The sequence below is a fragment of the Zosterops lateralis genome, assembly GCF_965231275.1.
Source record: "Zosterops lateralis genome assembly, chromosome: 7".
Classification (NCBI taxonomy): domain Eukaryota; kingdom Metazoa; phylum Chordata; class Aves; order Passeriformes; family Zosteropidae; genus Zosterops; species Zosterops lateralis.
In genome coordinates, this window is record NC_139767.1 from 38,207,768 (window position 1) to 38,229,094 (window position 21,327).

At 50.1% G+C, this 21,327-nt stretch overlaps 1 protein-coding gene across 2 annotated transcripts in view; it reads right to left on the reverse strand.

The window, feature by feature from the left end:
- The window catches only part of ACVR1 (activin A receptor type 1), a 42,101-nt gene extending 21,854 nt beyond the window's left edge, over window positions 1-20,247 (reverse strand). Inside the window, exons 1-2 of one of the 2 annotated variants that reach the window (XM_083864883.1) lie at window positions 13,486-13,507; window positions 11,590-11,737 (exon numbers count right to left, since the gene is read on the reverse strand). In XM_083864883.1, coding sequence (XP_083721009.1) covers window positions 11,590-11,612 — 23 coding nt within the window. In that variant the 5' untranslated portion in view covers window positions 11,613-11,737; window positions 13,486-13,507. Of the gene's footprint in view, window positions 1-11,589; window positions 11,738-13,485; window positions 13,508-20,183 lie in introns of those variants that run through there. The other variant, XM_083864882.1, reaches the window with a different exon arrangement.
- Window positions 20,248-21,327: the final 1,080 nt, after the last annotated feature.

Sequence of the window (21,327 nt, forward strand, 5' to 3'; positions counted from 1 at the left end):
CCTGCCCCCCGAGGCACCAGCCCCGGTGCAAACACAGCTCCTGCATCCCCCTGCTCTCCAAATAAACATCCCCCTGCCCCAGGGCCGGGCTGTAATCCCAGCGAGAAACGGAGACGGCTGAACTCACAGCCTAAATGAGATCACCGACTGCTAATCATTTTCAAATGCTTTTTAGTAACTAGTTAAATATTACACAGCTCGCCTGTTCGGAGTTTCTGCAGAGCACTCCAGCCAACCAAAACAAACATTTCCAAAAACAAATCTTCGGTTTGGTTATCACCAACAAAAGTCCTATTTTTACCTTAAATTAAAAAAAAAAAAAAAAAAAAAAAAAAAAAAAAAAAAAAAAAAGCTGTGTTGTTTTGGGTTTTTTTTTCCTGGTTTTCCCCGTTTTTCTTTACACAAATTTAAAATACTCATTTCTTTATTCAGTGTTGCAGAGAAGCCTGGGTCTGATGATGTGCTCAGCTTTCAGTGACCATCTCTCACTGGGGCACACCCTGCTGCAAGATAACAATGTCGTCTAGTTCCTACAATTGCATTAATTAAGCAGCATCTCCCTACAGTCTCTGTGATTTCACACATGCAGGGACCTGGAGAGGTGCAAATGCTCTTTATTCTCAGTCCCTGACGTTATCAGGCCGGATCACTCAGAGCCAAACCCCGAGCGAGGTGAGGGCACTGCTGGAGCTCCCTGGGCCACAGCACTCCCCAGGTGACCCCCCAGCTGTGTTGACATTTCACTCCAGCGAGGACCCTCATTTGCACATCAACAATCCCAGCGAGATTTCCCCTGGGTAAACCTGAACCTCCAGAGTCATTTTTCACAGGGTCATCACTGCAAGAATATTCTGTTTCTGCCCTTCAGCCCAAGCATCCTACCCTGAGTGCAGTTTGGGGTATTTTGATAAAAATTACACTAAGAAAACTTTTTTTAAAATACATTTAATTACATTGTGCATTTCATTACAATGCACATTACATTGTGCATTGTGTCAGAATAATACAATGGCAGCATGACACAGCAAACACAGCCACTAGTTAAAACAGAACCATCAAAGCTGGAAATACTATAAATATATATGAGGGGGGGTTGTGTATATATATAAACCTATAAACCCGAGCAGGACAGGCACAGAGGAACACAGTACCATGGCAGGGGTACCAAGGAGAGCCAGGAGAGCCTGGCTTCACACCTCCAGCTCACTGCTGAGGGATTACCCCGGGATTAGAGCAGCATTCTTCTGCAGTGATGGGCTGCTACAAAGTGGGAAAGGTTAAGGGACATGGCAAAGTCAGGCGTCCATTCTGCACCCCACTTACAGCTTAACTGCTCCTGACCTCAGCCAGCCAAAGAAAATGAACCAACACTTATAGAGCAAAAGGACTGAGAACAGCAGCTCCTGACACTCCACAGGCACAAGTCATGGAACAGCATCTCCTCTCAGCACAGCATTTCATTAACTGTTACTCTGGACTCCAGAGAACTGAACACAGTAATCCCAAGAAGGAAACACCCTGCTGTGTGAGAAAGTCAAATCTTCAGAGATTATCCTAGACCACCCCAGAAATTTAGCAGTACTGTACCACAGTTTGGCCTTGCCTGTTTGGACAGGCCAGAGCCACATTATCCTGTTCTTAAATCCAAGACACGAACAAAGCAGGTCCCATTCCAGCCCTGGTGTCTCCCATAGCACTGTGCACGTGGGACATTTGGGAGCAGGGCTGTACAGAGCCTCATGAAATCAGAACAGTGAGGGGCACTCATTGTTTAGGGCAATGCAACCCAAAGCTGACTTGAAGAGGACAGTAGGGTGAAGACCAGCTCAGGCTTTTCTCCATCCTTGAACCTTCCAGAGATGTTTCTGCTCTTCTCACATCAGCAACATTAACCTCACTGCTGCAGTTCACAGCTTTACCCTGTTCTCTTCCTCCACCATGATCCTCTCCCTGAAAGCATCCTGCAAGTTGTCCCCCTTCTCACCTGAGGCTTTGTAAGGTACCACAGCCTCCACCACAGGTCTCTGTTCTCCCCAGATCTTACCTGGGACACTGATCCATCTAACATTCAAGCCTGTGTGCTAAAACAGCTCGAGGACTTTACAAATGCCTTTGTCCTGGCATTCCTCAGTTGCTGTTACAGCTGTGTCTACTCTGACCTCTCAGGCAATCCCTTGTGTCCCTCCTCGTGCAGGGGCTCCCCATTACAATCCCAACTAATGCCCATCACTGCCTGCTCTGCACCCTCAGTCCAACCATCAGGCACCTGGTCACCTCTGCAAACACCAAATGTATCCCTGTTATACACAATCCTGACACTTCTTTCCAGAGCTGTTTCAAGTATTCCCTTTCCACCCATTTAGCTGTATTGTCAAACCCACACATCTCACCTGGCCTTGCCAAACCCCACTGTACCTGCAGATCTCCAGAAAACCATTCCACAGATTCACACAGACTTCTGGTTTAATTGCTGCTGCAGAAGCCAAAAGCAGCCAGTCTGACATCCCTGCTGAACAGGTAAATTCCCGTGGCTGACCTCACACACACTCAGCTGCAGATGTGAAGCACAGTGAGAGTTAAAGCTCTCAGGACCAGCCTGGCTCTGAGCTCAGCACAGACTGCCCACGAGCAGCACACCTCTGAGCAGCTGGGAACAAGGCCACACTCCAGCTCCAGTGAGCTTTGACACAAATCCTCTGGCTGTTCCCAGGGCCAACATCTCTGCCATGGCTGTGACTGTAACACACTGAGGGCACTGAGTCAAAGACGTCCTTCACCAACTGCCCATGAACACAGCAAGACCCAAATGTGCTTTGGGCCAGCAGCCCTCCTCCCTCATGGGCTGTGATGAGGATACAGGACACAAGGCAGCACAGAACAGGTGACCATTCCACTCTTTTTCCAGCAATATCAAGCCATTTTCCTCAGAGGAAAGCTCAAGGTAAAGGAGTGAATGTACTGCCCACAAGTAACTTGCTATACAAACTGTTCCTACAAAGGGTCAAAAGGCACTAAAACACTGTCAAAGGCACAGGGAAATAAATTTTGGATACTCTGGATAGTAACTGTCATCAACCTGTCAGCAAGATAATGCTGAAGGAAAGGTCCAACTGCCAGTATAAAAAGGTTTCCATGTCCCAGCCACTCACTGCTCAGTGCAAATGGAAAGCCAGGTTGGTCAACAAGGTCAGATCTGACTTCACAGAAACCTTCAGCATTTTCACTCATCTTCTGGCCACAAGACAGACTCTTCTGGGTTTCATGCTCTAAAAATTCCCATTCAAAGATTAAAAAAAAAAAAAAAAAAGCAGCATCAAAACCCTACCCCAGGTTCTTACCAGCATGGCTCTAATTGTGAGTGCTCTGAAGTTAGCAGGAACACAGCTGCAGAGAGAAAGCAGAGGCTGCCATGTCTGCCTGTGAGCATTCAATTAGGCCAGGAATCATCTCAACTTCAGCTGGACTAGACACTAAGAAAACCACAATAAAATGGACTGAGGCATCCAAAATTATTCTCAGAAAAGAGGCCAGACCGGGCATGAAAACATCTGGGCTTGGCTTGAGTCATGAACCACATGAGCAAGACACCCCACTGCTGCCTGCGGGCCCAGGAGAGGGAGGAATGTGAGCAGCACAAAGGTAGGCAGCAGAGTCTCCCACACCCAGATTCCCTTTCTGCATCTCCCTCCACCCAACATGCACCAGGCCCTTTATCCTGGCGTGTCTTGCACATCTCAGCCCAGAGGGATCTCTGAGGATGGTGTTTCTGGGGTGTCAGGTAATGCACACAGGACCACAGCTGGTCACCCAGCCAGCTCCAGACATGTATCCCCACTTCTGAGACACAAACCAGGCCAAAAAGGGTGAAACCATCCCAGTCCTGTGCTGACACACATGTCCAACACTGCACAGGCTCCAAGGATCCTTTATCCTGCTACACCAACACAGGGCAGCTCCCCTCCCTCCAACAACTCACACAAACTGATGAGGACAACTTCATCCCAAGTGTAAGCAGCAAACAGCCAGGAGTTCAGACCCCAGAAGGACTGCAGCAGCTCAGCTCTGTCCCCCAGGAGAGTCAGTGTCAGCACTATTCCCTTCCAGCTCTGCAGCATTAAGCAAGTGAACTGAGCATTCCCACCAGAACTGCTCTCCCAGGCCAGAAAGCCCCAAGGGGCTCCACGCCACGGTGGGAAAGACAGGAATGGGGACGGCCTTGACCAGAAACTGTTACTTCCTAGACTCGGTAATGAAAGAGGGGAAAAGGGAAAGATTAAGGAGGAAGTCAACAGAAATTCAGCAATTAATTAAAAATAATCTGGTCATACATTTTAGAAATAAGCCTGACAGGACAAACAGGTATGAAAGAGACACAGGACACAGCATATTTATGCATTTAATATAACACAGAAAATGGACAGACTATTGCACATATAACCTATGGACTAATCCAGGGAATCCTTTCTCTGGCCACCACACGTACTCCTAACATGCATTTCAGCACTCTGACTGCAGAGTGGATTGCCCTTGGTCCCTCACTGAAGGTGCTACCACACATGGCTCCAAGCTGCCCACAAGAGGCAGAGAACTTCACACCCAGGTTTCAGGAAAGAACACATTTGCCATGCACCAGGAACAGAGCTTGCAACTCAGTCTCCTCCAGAGGAAATCCAGCACACACATGCCCAAACCCCTCTGCCACTCACAATAAATGGCAGGAACAAGCTTCAAAAAATCTAACACAGAGGCCCAGTGCAGGCAGGAGCCATAGAGCCACCTCACCCCAAAAGTATGTTTGAGCTTCACCTCTGCATCCCCCAAACCCCAGAGGCAGCTGCTGAGGGCAGGGAGGAAGCCAAGAGGGGTAAGAATTAACTTTTACCAGGAGAAGGGGGGCTGCACACCCGAAGCAATCAGTGTCCAGTGTGACTGTGGGTGCCCAGAGCTGGCACTGGGCACTGCCAGCCCAGGACTCTTTACAGGGACAGCACCCTGCCTCCTCAGCACTGCAAACACAGTAATGAAGGTTTTATCTCTCCCTTTTCCTGTCAGCTCAGATCCAGACAGGCTGACTCTGTTAACATTAGAATGCTTATTTTTCCCCTACCCACTATCTCTAAGCCAAAACAACATCTGGAACTTCAGCTTGCCATACAAAGAGAGACAGATTATAACTGGAAAAAGCTACACATCAGCTTCCCAAGATTTATACATTTCTGCTTTTATCTGAACTTCCCACATGTACCTTCCAAAAGAGCTCCACGGGGAGAAGAACTGAGTCCTTCATAGAGACTCCCAAACACAATGCAATGCCCCTTCCATTTCAGAATAACCTCAAGTGATTATCAGAAAAATAACAGGAGCAAAACCGATAGGGAAGTTTAGAGTAAGAATTTACCATCTGCTCCTTACACAAAAGAGAGGTGACATACCAGTGACCTAGAAAAGGAAATTAAACAAAGAATATTACTGGTGTGTGTTACTTGATAAAGTAATGGAAGAAAAACCTGGCGCCATTTCAGACTACATAAAGGTCCTGCTTTAACAGACAGCTGTCTCCAGTGTCATTTAAGTGTGCTTTTTGCTTAGATCATGGTCAATGAATCATGAAAATCAATACAGATGGAAAACATAAAACCACGCTGCAGACAGGCTCAGCAGTGGAGCGTGTACCAACTAGCACCAGCCTCGGCTGGAGAGAGACATGCCAAATAAACACAGACTAGTTTTTCCAACAACATTTCTTTAACTCTTAGTAGTTAATTAACAGAAGTCATGACTACTGGTTATTTTCTAACCAGCCATCCCACTGCAGTGACACAGTGCAGGCTCACCACCCAAGCTGCTCCCAGCCCAGTCCAGGGGCAGCAGGGCCGGGATGTTCTCCAGAGTGACCCAGCACATGGAGCTGCCTGCCAAGGCCAGCCAGGGCTGGGACAGCCCTTCCCCAGGCCACGCTGCTCCCTGCTAAGCAACCAACGCTCTCAGAGCAGGAATCCTCATTTCCCAGCCCCCCTGGAGGAGTTACCCCGCTGCTGGTCCCGGGCTGCAGGAAGCTGCCGTGCCGCTGCCAATCGCGGCATTATTTTGAGCTGACAATCATGTAAAACCAATTTGAATGGCCAAAGCAGGATGAAGTGTATGTTTTCAGGAACAAACAAAACAAGTGTCACGGGTTTCTGTGCCTAGCATCGGAGTTTTAACATAACACAGAGTGGAACCCAATTAAAATAGTTCTTGTTGGACGGAATGGGCCGTGTTGGGAGTGGAAGGACAGAGAGCCAACCCCACATTGCACCAATGCTTTGACAGTCTCATGGCAATGGCCACCAGTTCAAACACACAGCTCATGCCAGCTCCAGTGAGGCAACACCAGCATCAGCTCAAAATGGTAATTTGCTGCTGAATGCAGACAGAAACTCTATGCAACACTCAGAAATTAGTCATGTTTTAGCAGATTTTTGCTTTGCACCCAGCTGTTGCTTGTTCACCAGGCACCTACTCACATATTAGCCATTTCCCCTCTGAAAAGCAGGATTAACTCAGAGCAACGGCACTCAGCAGCAGTGACACTTGGCCCACCCAGCCCCTGTCCCCGCGGGTCCCCAGCCTGCCCTGCAGCAGCCAGGCACTCACTCCAAAGGAAGCTGAGCACTGCCAGCAAACAACCAGATCTGAGCTGAATAAATGAACTCTCTATCAATGCTTTTAATACATTATTTTTCTGACAGTAGGCTGAAAAAAAAAAAAAAGGAATTACTAAATCATCTCCAAAACCTCCAGAATTGACTGAATAATAAGAACTCACTTGCCAGTATGAGCTGGGAAAAACAGAAGTCGCCCCTACTGATCTGCACAGGCCTTTGTCTGGGAACATTCACCACAAACATGGACAAGACTGAGTTGCTTTGTACCAAAGCTTTGGGCTGACACATCTCACTGTGGGCTGATGGCAAGGACTTCCTGCATGTCCCTCTCACCATTTTCAGGACAGATTATCTAACATTCCTCATGGCTTCCCAGGGCAAAGATAATCACAACCTGGGCTAGCAGAGCTTGAAGCTAAAACCAGCGAGTCGCTATCATGTGAACTTGGTTGTTGGTTGGGTTTGTTCCTCATGAAGAGACACTTTTGCAGTCAAAGAAAATCTGCTCTGCCAAGGGTTTCCCTGAATTCCAAGAGCACTGCAGCAGCATTCTCCCAATACCCATCCCATGACCGTGCAGGAAACTGAACTGTAACTACCTACACAAATTACACAACAAAACTACTCAACCAAGGAAAGCACTTTGATTTTGTCTCTTTTTCTGTTCCCATTCTTAACATCACGATCATTTGCACTCACTCCGAGTTCCTCAAAGTGATCATTTGAGGAAGACAAGGGTTGCTGGACACCAGTTAACACTGACCTACTGTACAAGAAACCCTATTGCTAACAACTGAGCCTCAGCTAAGAACTCTGCTAAGAGATGACTCCTCACCCACAGCTGCTCAGAGGGACACCTATTTTTGGACCTGCAACTGTACATTACCTCCTCCAGCAGCAATAAACCCCACATGTGGTGCTCTGGAGTCCTGCCACTGTCCCACCTCCACACCCCCAGAGGCAGAGAGGCTCCTCTCAGCACCACGGGTAACCCTGGAGCACAGGGCAGCTCTTGTCTGAAAACTGTGGGAACACAAACTCCAGGAGCAGACTCTGCTCCATGGTCTGTATCTGACCACACCGACACAGGCTCAGCTCACCTGCCACCAGGTGAGGGGGAGAGGGCAGGAAATGTTTGAGCAGCTCTGTTGTCACCCCCGCAGAATCCTGAGATGTCACTGCCCCGTGGCAGAGGGACCAGCAGCACCAGCTCGGAGCAGGCAGAACCAGCCACAGAACAAACCCAAAAACACCGAGTTCCCACAGCAGGGCTGCAAAGAAATCAAACAGCTCCAGAATAATTCTGTGGTGAACTTCCCGGGGGCAGAGTTGCCAAACTAGCAATTCTAGGGAGGGCTGGACAAGCCAGAGCTCTCTGCAGGTCTGCACGGCTCCCTGGGAGAAAGAATCCCCGGCCACCCGAAAATCCAGCCAGGCTGCACCGGCTGCACCCAGCAGGGAACACACTCTGACTGACTTCAGCACTACCTGGAGCACTTCACCCCACTTGGGTAGGGATGTACTCGGGATGGACCAACTTTGGATTACTACCAGGAAAAAAACAGCTACAGGAATGAAAAATAAACCTGACTGAGTAATCATGTATTAAGCATAATGATTCAAAATTCAAGGTTAAAATCCCCCCCAAAACCCACACACCTGGAATTTTACCTGGTTACCTGAAATTTTCGAAACAGCATTTTACATTTGTATGGGTGGAATACTCATTTCAGGTCTTGGTGTGTATTTAAATGCTTCCAAGTTGATCAAGGTGATCTAAGTTAGGAAGTTGAGTACAATTTAAATAACCAGTTTTAGATCTGATTTTGTACTTATTTTTGTTCTTCTCTTAATTGCTGCTGAAGATAAATGAACATCTTGTTAAGACTAAATAATACAGTCTTTAAAGACCATTTCCCTCTCCGTCCCTCTACTCCAACACCCAAAAACTCAGGTCCTCATTTTTTATGGAAAAGGACACATTTGTTTTGATTGTTCACGCTTATAAATACAGTATTTTAAAGTTTATTTTTAATTGGAAAACAGACTTACAGTGGCCTGACTGTACTAATTATGCAAGAAAAATTATTTTTGCCACCATCCCAAGGACCAGGACCTGCAGCTCCTGAGCTGAGCCAGCCAGGTGAGTTTGTCTGGGTGCCCTGGGCAGGGGAGACAAAACCACTCTGCTCCTCATGGATCAGCTTTGCTGCTTTGGGAGTCCCTGGGCACGGCCCCACCAGCCCACACACCACCACGGCAGTGTGGAAGAGCTGAAACACTTCAAAAATCTGACGTGTTAGACTGGGAGGGGGTGTTTAATCACCTTTAAACCCTCCTCATGATGCAGCTGGGCCGAGCGTTTAACAAACTTTATTTAGCATTTACTGTGGGTTTTTATGAAAAACAAGTAAACAAAAAAACACAAATTAAATTAAACCCAAAACAGTTCAGCCATTTAAAGTAATTTTAACTTTTATACTCCAGACGCCTGTTTCTGCACGACCTTCAGGGGAGGATCAGCTCAGCAATGAAAATCTCATGAATTCCTCAAATCTTTCCAAAAAGGTCCAAGTTTTATCTTGCTAGTTCTTAATTCAGAATAAAATCAGATGCTGGTTTTTTGCATGTTTTACATGGGAAAAGTTTACTATGTTTTTTTTACTGTATTTAAACACTTTAAATTACTTTAACAGAGAAGACATGTTCCTAGTGGGTTTTTTGTTTGTTTGTTTTATAAGAAAGTAGCCTTTCAAGATCAGAGAATCACTCCCTTTAAGATCAGATACACAAATATTTCTTGGTGTCTCAGGAAACTGACCAACTATTAGAGCAGAAAACCCACCTTCCTGCTCAGCTCTAACTCACACTGGCCACACAACCCTGTTTCCTCTGGCCCTGATTTCTTCTTGCCACAGTAGCTGCTGTGGCCTCCTGACCCAGAATTATCTCCCAAAAAGAAGGTAACACACTGAGCACTTTTTCCCTTCAGCTGTGGCCCTAAGAACAATTTGGGTAAAACCTGCAAGCTGCACTGAGCTGTCAGCTAACACACTTACAGACATCTTTCAGACAATTATGGCATGCAAGTGTTTTTGGCTTGTCCAACGTTCATTTTTTAATTAATATGCCTTTATTAACTCAAGTTCAGAAGAATCCCTCCTTCACATAAAACCAAGCACATCTGTGGGACTGAAACAAGATCAATCATGTCAAAAAAGCCCTAAGATTTTTGAAGAACATTTCAGAACTCTGAGAAAAAAACCCCACATTTAGTATCCTTTCCCACTGCTGGAACACCAACCCCTCAGAGACTTCATTTACAGCCTCTGGGTCACTGCTGTCTGTGGCTTTGGTTTGGGTTTCCTTCCCCTGCTGTTCCCACTGTTCAGCACTTCAGAACAAACCTTTTCTGCTGGGTGAGCCCTGCTCCTTTGGGGCGCCCCAAACCCCCCCGAGGGGTCCCAGCCAGTGCAGCCCAACAAAGGGCTGTGGGCTCCAGCCCCCAGAGCCAGGAGCAGAGCCCCCACACTGTCTGCCAAGGGAAAGCTGTAAAAACCACAGTCCTCACTCTGTGAGCATTGTGTGCGCCCCTGGAACTCCTGGGGCAAGGCCATCCCAAAGCAGACACAGCACCTCTTTGCCATGGTATTCCTGCTGAGCTGCCAGCAAGGACCTTGCCACCATGCCAGGGCACCACAGCCAGCAGCCAGCTGTGGCCACCAGCCCCAGGCAGCCCTGGCCACCAGCCCCAGGCAGCCCTGGCCACCAGCCCCAGGCAGCCCACCCCAGACCTCACTGATGTGTTTCCAGCCACTGTTTTGTCCACGCTCCCAGAAGGAGAACCATGTGCAGAGGTGAACAGCACCAATTACAGCTGACAGCAGTTACTCTGTTAGACACTCGGCCACACGCCCGGCCCTTTGCCATTAACTCCTCTGACAGAGTCCCAGGTCCCACAAAGTGTCCCTGAGTGTCCCTCTGTCACAGCAACCCCCGAGTTACCTGTATCTGTAACGGGGGCCAAACACCATCCTGGCTCTGCAGAGCTCTCCTTAGGAGACCCACCAGCAGAGACCACCTTCACTTCCAGCACAGGGGCTCCTCACCCCATAAACCCTGCAGCCCCAGAGCTCTTTCACTCCACAGGCATGTGAATTCCTACCAGGAGGAGCCCAAAAGCTCTGCATGAGGCTCCTTTCCTCCCCAGAGAGAGCAAGGGCTGCCCAGTTTGTTTTGTCAGCCACCCTGTGGCACACACACCCCTGAAGAAGAGCACATGCTCCTCTTTCCCAGATTTCCTTCACAGACAGCAAAAACTGTGAATCCCTGTGCTCAAGAAGGGAACCTGTTGATGTTCTCACACAGGTCTCAGCAGAACCATCAAGCACCAGGAGACAAACACTGCAGCCTTTGCTCTGCTGCCAGGAATGGCTCGCACTGTTCCTGGCGGGAGCAGCGCAGGCACTGGCAGGAAACCTGCTGTGGCCACACAGGACTGATGCTGCAGAGCAGGAACAACGATGACACAACCCCGTGCAGAGGAACAGCAGCCTCTGAATTGCACTTACTCCACATCAGGCTCAAAATACAAGTGAGCTCTCCAAGTGCCTTTCTCCTGCCTCCATCTGCTGCTGTGTTGTGTGCTGAGGCTCTATGGGCCCAGCCTTGCGGAACAGCTTCCAGTTAATTCACCTTTTCCATTTGCTTTAGTCCACTCCCCAGAGCTCCATATCCAGTAGATATTTATTTTAAAGCTAAGCCAAAACCATTCAAACGCTAACACTTCAGGGCCTTCAATACTCCTGGTTGCACACAGTAGGGCCTCTTTTAGAATAAAGAGCGTCCACTTTGGGAACTAAACCAACATAATTATAATTGGGCTGCATGTCAAGGGTTTACAAATCCCCAGACTGGAAATAAAGTAGGTTTTACTCCTCACAGATCCTTTGTTACAGAAGGCATAAAACTGCACTGCAGCCTGAGGAACACCAATTCCTCAGCAGAGATTCCAGGAGCTGTGTAAGAAAACTGAGCTTCAAAATCCAGTTTGTTGTTCTGGCTCCTCACTGCATGGCATCCTGGCTTTCCTAATGGAGAAACAAGACAAAGTTCCCCCAAAATCCTGGACACTGTTCTACATGAAAATCCAACACATATTTTCTTTGAATGTCTAAACAACGTCCAGGATCAAATCTCAACCAAAAAGATGAACTCAAAGACTTTTCCAGTCACTAAAACGTGCCACTTTTACATCAGGCATGGAAATACCATATTTCTTTCAGGCTTCTGATGGTGCTTCGGTTTTTACTTCCATAATTTAGGAACAGTCATATTGATCCACTCATTCTTCAAAATATTACTTGTGTCATAAGGAAGTTGTACAGAGGGAAGGGAATAAATAAGTTCAGATTTTAGAACAGGTTCTGCAGAACAACCTTGCCCAGGTTTGCTTTAGAGGTATGACATGAGTCTTACAAATGTGTAAAATACCTACACCAAGACAGAAAAAACACCCTATTGTTTTGGCAAGCTGGGACATGTTACTCAGATTATTCTCTACTGGAGGCTGATGCAAACATGCCAGGTCCACAAACACACACAAAAGTGTCTACGTGGCATTTCTGGCACATTTGTAAAGGCCCAACTGACAACCAGCTCATGTGGGAGAGCAAAAGCCATGGCAGGGAGTTGTTCAAGAGTTTAAGAAGTGCAGAGGTGCAACAGCAGAAGCCAAGGGCAGGATCCATGAGAGTTGACATGGAGAAAAGCCCAAGGGAGCCACCAGCCACCTCCAGCCACACCTTCCCAGCCCAGGACAGGGGGATTTGGGACAGCACTGCCCACCTTGCTGAGCACTCCTTTAGCTGGAGCCTTTTCTTCTACTCCAGCGACTTGAAATAACATGAACGTTTCTTTCTGGACAGAGACAGGTTCAAATTATGCAAAGAAGCTGGAGGGGAGCCAAGACTCAAAGGCTTTACCCTTCATCCTACCCACAGAGATGCACCTCTGCTCTCCCAGACAGTGTCTGGAGCTGCTCTGGGCACAAAGAGCTGCCCAAGAGCTGAAGGAACAAGACATCAAAGTCGGATCCTGAGCTACTGCGGGCAGGGAGGACAGCCCCCGAGGCAGGAGATAAGCAGAGATGGTCTCACACCACATACACACACCTCTTCACCCCTAAGGAGGGGAACGGGTGGGGTAAAAAGGCGCTTGCACAGCAATTTTCATCATCGTCACTTCATTTAGACTCAGGATCTAGACAGGTTTTGCAACTCGGTCCAAAAATAAAGGTCGAGTGGAATAAAAGTTATTTAGATCAATGCTCAGTATGTAAGAATGCAGGTCCAGAAAAGAATTTCCTACATTTTCCAAGTATTTATTTTCTATTGTAATCACAATCACCAAGAAAACACACCCCTCTGTTTTGTTGTGGGGTTGTTTTAATTCACAAGGATCAGCACTTTTTTCATGTGGTAAGGGTACATCTCAAATGCTCTTATCACTTAACTTGAGCCAGTATTTAGAAGTCAAATTAAAAATAGCCATCTTTTTTAAATGCACGACTTATTGTAATTCCACTCCTAAGGAGATAGGAATTCATTAATTTAACACTCAGACTGGTGCACTACAAGTTGTACATGTTCTCGTTCTGACAACAGAAAATAAGGAATAGCACACAGTGTAATCCTACAAGACTGACTGCCACAAACTCTGCTGACAAATCATCCTCCTGATCCTGAAATCAGCTGGAATAGTCATTTTTTTTCTCTTTTTTCCCCACTGGCTCCACTCACATTTATCATCCTGTGCACATACTTTTATATGTTTTTACCTTTTTTGCCAGTTAGCCTTTGAGTTCTATTCAGCAACTTCTGGGGAAGGGAAAACTTTCATTCCCTATGTTGTTTATCACTCCAGCCTGGGATTTGCCCAGCCCATGCCATCAAAGTCAGAGTTTTAGCAGGCTGTTACCCACAACTGCAGCTGCAGCAGGCATTTACTCTCCAGCAGCAGTAAGGGCTGCAATCTAATGGATTAAAAAAAAAATAAAAATATTACTCCTTATGAAGTCAAAAAGAATTTTAAGGTGTAGTATGGACATGCAGCATGGACATGGCTTTTACCAATAACCAACCTGCAGGGTATCACCCATCTCTTCTCTAACATAAGAGTATTATAACATAATACTATACAATTAATATTCCCTTCAACCAAACCATTATCTTTTAATTTTGTTTTCACTTTTAAGATACAGCCTTAAAATGACTTTAATTGTTGCAGTCCTCCCACACAAATACAAGAGACTAGTTTATTGCAATGGAGAGCCCTAAATAGCACAGTCTGGTTGAGGCTGACTAATACAAACACGCATTTTGTTTAATTTTACATTTGTTCCTAGGGAGATTTCACCCTCATCTCTCCTACCTCGCATTCCAGAACACCTGAGAGCACAGGACATCACCCACCCCAGGCTGGGCAGCAGGGGCAGCTCTGGCCCCATGTGGGGCAGCTCAGGGCCAGGCTGACACTGCTGCTCACTGCCCTGCAGAGAAGGGAGGGCAGGCAGGCAGGGGGGACCACCAAAAATGTGTGTTTGAACATGTCCTGGTGTCACAGCCAGAGCCAAGGGCAAGCCAGCAGTGAGGGAACCTGCAGGAACCCCCCTGGGGAGCCGGGCACAGCAGGTCCACCAGCCCAAGGCACACTAAATACCCCCACTTGCACTCCAGCAAGGCACCAGCCTTCACAAACACAGTCCTCTGCATCTGCTCAGCCACTCACACCCGCAGAAATCCCTCCTTAGCACCAGCACATGAAAAAGACCTGGAAATTAACCCGGGTTAGAAGTGACCAGGCAAAGGCAGACTAACTTTTAACCAGTGTATCACACGGCCATAGATGCAGAACAGGAGAAAGAAGAGCACAAGGAGAAGGAGAAGCAGGACTACTGACTCCCCTGCCATTAGCAGCTGGTGAAAAGGTTTGCACAACCACAGCCCCGAGTGCCTCAAACCACGGAGCCAGGAACTCCAAGGCATTCAGGGGAGGGCTGGAGGGGCCTGCTGAGGCACAGGACTCCTGAAAGCAGAGATCAGCAGCTTCCAGGACTTCAAAGGGAAGCCACTTCAGGGCTCGGAGCTATGCAGTGCAGCCAAAGGCTCCGCCAGCCCCTCCTGCTGTCACAGGAGCCTTGCCAGGCAAACTGCAGACCTGCAATTAGAAGAGGTGTTTGTTGGCCTCTCTTCTGCAGCTCATTAGCAGAGGTAAGGTCTGCAGTCAGGACAAGAAAGCCCCGACCTCCAGTGAGCACAGCTCACTACAGCTGCTCTGTAAGACAGGAACAAGTGCTCCTACCAGCCTCCACTCAGGATGACCAGCTTCAGCTCGATGAGAAGGAGCATTCCAGGCACTCAGGACAGAAGGTTAAGTGCTGCAGCAACACACCTTCTGTAAAAAGGGCCAGATAACAGCTTTTGGTGCTCCCCCTCACAATCTTCTATCCCTATCTTGGTTATTTCAGACAACACAAACGACTCCAAAGGCAGCCTTGGACAATCACCAGCCTGGAGGGCTCGGTTTTAGGAAGTTTTTCTTAACAAAGCCAGAGCCTCCCTTTCCCTAAAGCAGACTGGAGTAACTCAACAACAAGCTCCAGACACTTCCAGAAGCATCTTTCCAGTAGCATCACAGGCAGGGGACAGTGGCTTGCTCTGACCCTCCAGGAGTGTTTCAGAAGGGGAGATGCAGTGACAACAGGACTTGTGGGATGAGAACCACTGAATTCCCTCTGCACACCAGAGGGAGGAATAATCAACAACACGTACCCCTAATCAGCAATAACCTGGCTCCAGAAGAGGCCAGGGGCAGATGCTCAGGAAAAAGCATAAGGACACAGCATAAAAGGGTTATTCTTCCACCCTCCTCTGCCCACAGCCCCACACCTCCCAGCCAGAGGTAAATTCCCAAGCCTAAAACTGCATCTGAATCACTGCAATTACCGGCCCCCCACAGGCCCACCAACAGATCCGACTGTTCCTCAAAAGAATAAGCCTCCTGAAAACCCTGCCACAATCACTCTGCAGCTTAAACAGCCACCACACGAACACTACTGGTTTTAGTTTTAAAGCTGCTGACAATTGATTACCCTGGTATTTCCCATTTCTTACATAATAAGGAATTACCCAAGATCATCCTGTCCCATTTACTCCTCTCAATTGTGACTTTAAGACCTCTACAGTATTTCCTTTCAAGCATTTCTCCCCTTAGCAAATCAGTTCATTCACACACCACCTCACCCAGCCTTGCAAAACCAGGCTGAGCCAATATCCTGTAAAACTAAAACAGTTCCCAAGCTTGAAGAATCTGTGGAGCTGAAGGACACTGATTATCCCAATTGCTCAGGGATTTACAATGCCTTTGTATTCAAACAGAACTCCATCCCTTGGGATAAGGGACCTTGATCTGGGGGGCTGGAGAGGTGCTCCAGAGCTGGCGGCACAGCAGTTTGCAGGCACAAGGAATGCAAAGCAGGGCTGGCAGGAGCCCTGGCCCAGCTCCCTGCCAGGCACAGCCAGCACCGGGGCGAGGTGAGGCACTGCATCAAAGGCACAGCACATCAAAAGGGCCCTTAAAGAGGGATCTGCACTACCTGCAGACTGATCCAGCGCCTGATGCTGAGTACTCAGGAGCAGATGAATCATGAGGTCAGCTCTGGCCTTCCAGGGGAAGGGCAGCATCTCAACTGGCAGCAGAGACCAGCAGCACTTCTGAACTCACATAAAGGAATATCTGTGCACTGACTGCACTGGGAGTGCACTGAGGGGCTCTTACTGCACACTCCTCATCCTCCTCACAGAGAACAGCACCCCATGCAGCTCACTGCAAAGGTGTGCCCCAAAGCTACTCCAGAACTGCAGCTCCTTCTCTGTGGATCCTCATACCAGGGCAGAAATCTGGGAGTGTGCTCTGAACAACCTACAGATGCAAATCCCTCTGCAAGAGGAGGCTGTGAGCACTGTGCACACAATTCCAGAAGACCACACGTTTAGGAGGGGATTGCCATGACCTGAGACTGGGTCACAGGCAAACTCAGGGTGCAGTGTAACACAGAAAACCACTGCACAACACTTACTGCTATTGGACTCCACTTCTGTGCTTTTCAAAGCATTACTCTAAAACCATGTTTTGGCTACAAACAGACTGGGAAAAAAGGGATTTCTGGAAAGCATTTCCATGGAATTCCATACATCTTGTAGTCAACAACATTTTATAAATTTGTGATCCCAAAACAGCTTTCAAACACATGTGAATTCAGCTCTCCAACACTGCTAGAAATCACCACGATTCCTGATTTTTACAGATATGTACAGGATAAATGCCCTATACCTCCAACATGCAGCCACAGAACTTGTCCACAGCAGTGCCCAAAAGGGGAGGATTTTGATAGCATCTGATATCTCTGTAATTAAGATGCCCCAAAACTCTCAGTCTTCACTACCCTCAGGTCCTACAGTCACTAATCCACCCCCTAATCCAGGTGCACACCCTGGCTGGGGCCAGCTGCCATCACCTCTGTGACAGCCATGAATCCCCACACACAGAGACACAGCATTCAACACACCACTGCAGTCTGCTGCAGCTCCTGCCAGCTGCACAGGTGAGTGGGACAAGCTCTTAACCTGTTTGTACACACCAGTGCAGGTACCAAAATGCCCATTTGAGAGCTCCAATACCAAGGATGTAAATGAATTCCAGTAGCTTTTCTCTGGCAAGGACAGGGAGGGCTGAACGGGTGCCTAATTATTTCACAACGGCTGTCCCTAGATCCTATTTTAGCATCGGGCTTTCATTAAATTTAAGCATGACTTCAGAGTACCAGCTGGCTGGAAAAAACAAAAACCACAAACACAGCCCACTCACAACACCCCACGGGTGTTCTTTCCCCCGCCCATGTTCTCTTCCTACCCTCACCCAGGGCTTTGGAAGACACCAGCTCCATTTGGAGAGCCAGCCCCAAAAGCAGATAAGTTCTGCAGGAAATGGCTATATTTAGCCCTCCCCTTTCACCTCAGCTCCTCCACACACTTGCATTCTCCTGCAGAAGGATATTTCTACTCAGTGTTAGAGGTGATCTTCAGCAGGTCACCTCACCAGAAAAAATGCAACCAACTCCATAGGTGTTAAGAGAAGAGCGTGAACAACCACCAGAATATCAAACACTCAGCTACTAAAGCACACAATAAATTCTCACGTCCCAAATCACGTTGAATTGCAATCTCCAGGAACACAATGTGGCCAAAATCCCTTTGAGTGGTGCCCATGGAGGGTGAGGCTGAACCTCTGCACACACCAACCAGGTATTCACCAATTTTACCAGGAACTAACACAGCCATCCTGTTCTCTACAGAGTATAAACAAACTAAACGGCTCTGAAACTAAAATATTTTCCTAATAAATCATTTTCTAAAATTTCCTAATAGATCATAAAAAAACACGTTAACAACGGTTCCTGGGCAGTGGAATTTGGGCAGAGGATGTCGACAGCACCTCTGGAAACATCATCAGCACCAGGCCAGGAGGATTTCCCTTTCCCAGATTGAAACTTTGAGACACATTATAAGACTTTAAAGTAAAAACATACAACGGGGTTTTTTCCCCTCAAATTGCTTCATTTAAATAACAGCCTCACCTGACATAATTCTGTCCTAACCATGATTTAGGCCTGTAAGAGCTGATTATTTACAAACTGAGGAGGTTGAGGCATGAACTAAGTGACAACAACATACCTTAAAGTTTATCCCGAAATGAAGACAGGACAGAACACACCTCTCAGTCAGTGTGAGGAGACAGAGGCAAAGAGTTACAGTCAGGAGCTTCTCCCAAGCCCTGTGCCACTGGGCAAGGAGCACACACCCACCCCCTGAAACACAGGAATGCAGGTCTTATCCCAGCAAACAAATCCTGAGGGAAGGCAAACCTCTGAAACCACTGCACACACTTAACACCTCCTGGGGAGAGCGCAGGGCACACAGGAACTTTTTGTTCCCTTAAAACAGATCTCCAACACCTCCTCCAAAAAAAAAAAAATAAAGTTTCGGGCATCAAAGGCCCCAGCCGTGCTCTTGAGAGCTCTCCACAGCCAGGGCTCCAGCTTTTCCATTTCAATGGCGAGGCACCCCAGCACTCCTCAAACAGCTCCAGCCCTTCGAGGGGGCTGGGGAGTATCTGCAAAGGGCCTGCTGCATTCCGGGTCAGCGCCGGCCTCTGAAGATGAGCGTGAGGATCACAGCAAAGATCGTATTACAGGAAACAAAAGAAAAGTGAAAGCTTAAAAATAGACTTGTCATTGCCCACAGCCAACTGCTCCAGCCACAGGAGTCTTCTGCGAGGAGAGGCCGGGATGGGCTTCAGGGCAGAGCACAGAAACACACGAGAGCTGGAAAGAGAGTCTGTTCTCTCCTAAGAGCTCAGTGAATGCATCTTTTAAAAAAGGGGTTTGGTACAAAGGTGCCAGTCCTGCAGCTCAGAGCAGAGCCTGGAGGTTCCCACCAGTGACACCATCCCCAGCACCGGCGCCTCCCACACGGGCCCGGCCCTGGGAACCTGCTGGGGGTGAACTGCTCCCTCCGCTACCGCAAACAAAGCGGCTTAGTTTTAGTCAATTTCCGTAAAAGCACTGCTAGAAACAAGTTATTTCAGCATGTTTTTACAGTCAAGAGTCGCAAAGGCTGCGCGGGCAGCTCCCCATACTCAATTCAGGGCCCAGATCTCACAGACCAGAGTGCGGGTCCAGCGCCTGCGGGCACCGGGCACCGGGCACTGAGCCCGGCGGGGCTGGGGGCGGCTCCTGCCCTGGACCGTGCTCTGAGCCCCCGGACCGTGCTCTGAGCTCCATCCCGCCCCGGACCGTGCTCCCAGCCCTGCGGAGCCAGCTCCATCCTGCCCCAGACCGCGCTCCCATCTCGGTTCCCCGCGGAGCCGCCCCCACCCTGCCCCCGGACTGTGCCCCCAGGCCCCAGACCGTGCTCTGAGCCCCCGGACTGTGCTCCCAGCCCGGCTCCCAGCCCAGCCAGCCCCATGCCGCCCCCTGCCCCGGTCCCGGGGGTCTCACCCCGCCGCCCGCCCGCCCGGCAGCCTCGGCCAGGGCAGGAGCACCTTTAGCAGATGAACGGGCGCCGGGGACTTTGGCCCGTGACTCTCCTGTCCCCAGCAGCCCCCGGGCTGCAGCGCAGGGCCGTGGGCAGAGCAGGGGGAGCCCCCACCCGGGCGGGCCCCGCGCACCCCTGGGCCCCGCCGGGGGAACCGACCGTGCCCGGCCACCACCACCGCCACTCTATAGAGAGGAGGGAAGGGAGAGCCCCAGCCCTGCCCTGCCCTGCCCTGCCCGCGGCGATGCTGATCCTGCCCCCCACCAGCCCCGGGGCCTGTGCGCGCCCCCGGCCCGGCCCCGCCGCCCCCGGCCCAGACCCGCCGCCCCCCGCCAACCCTCCCGGGCGGCGGGACCGACCCGCGCCGGCGGCCGGGACTCACCCGCGGGGCCGGCGGGACGGGAAGGAGCGGAGCGGGCCGGCGGGGAGCGCACGGAGCGGGCCGGGAGCGGCGCTGCCCCGCTGGGCCGGCGGGGCCGGGGGCGGCCGCGGGCGGCGGCGGCTCCGCTGACAAAGAGCGCGGGCGGGGCAGCGCCGCACCGGCAATGGCGGCGCGTCACTTCCGCCCGCCGCCCGCCGCGCCCCCTGCCGGCACCGCGCCCCCTGCCGGCACCGCGCCCCCTGCCGGCACCGCGCGGGAATGCAGGGGCGGGTTTGGGGTTGGTTTGGGGTTGGTTTGGGGTTGGGTTTGGGTTCGGGTTCGGGTTTGGTTTGGGTTTAGTTTGGGTTTGTGTTTAGGTTCGGCTTTGGGTTCGTTTGGGTTTGGTTTGGGTTTGGGTTCGAGTTTGGGTTTGGGTTCGGGTTTGGGTTCGTTTGGGTTTGGTTTGGGTTTGGGTTTGGGTTTGGGTTTGGGTTTGGGTTTGGTTTGGGTTTGGTTTGGGTTTGGGTTGGGTTTGTGTTTAGGTTCGGGTTTGGGTTCGGTTTGGGGTTGGGGTTGGGTTTGGTTTGGGTTCGGGTTTGGGGTTGGGGTTGGTTTGGGTTTGGGTTCGACTCGGGTTTGGTTTTGGGTTTGGGTTCGGGTTCAAGTGCAGGGGAACTGAAATCCCATCCAGATGGCCGGGCACGAGGGACAGAAGCATCAGGGGCTGTGGGCAGCCAGAGAGGGCCGGGCTGGAGCTCCTGGAGGGTCCCGGGGCCAGCCCCGAGCCCGGGCACAGCGGGGTCCGTGTGGCTCGGGGACAGCCCCGGGGGGAGACCCCAACCCTGCCTGGGCTCTGCTCAGGGCTGTGAGCGACCCTCCTGCCCACAGGGACACCCAGGGGACACTCAGGGACACCCAGGGCTGAGGCCCCTCTCCCTGGGGCCCCTCCCCAGGCTGAGCAGCCCCAGCTCCCTCAGCCTCTCCCGGGCACGGAGATGCTCCAGGCCCTTGCTCAGCTCCAGGAGCTCCTGTCCCTGCTGTGCTGAGGATCCAGGGCTGGACACAGCCCCCAGAGGTGCCCCCAGGGCTGGACACAGCCCCCAGAGGTGCCCCCAGGGCTGGACACAGCCCCCAGAGGTGCCCCAGGGATGAGCCGGACTGCAAA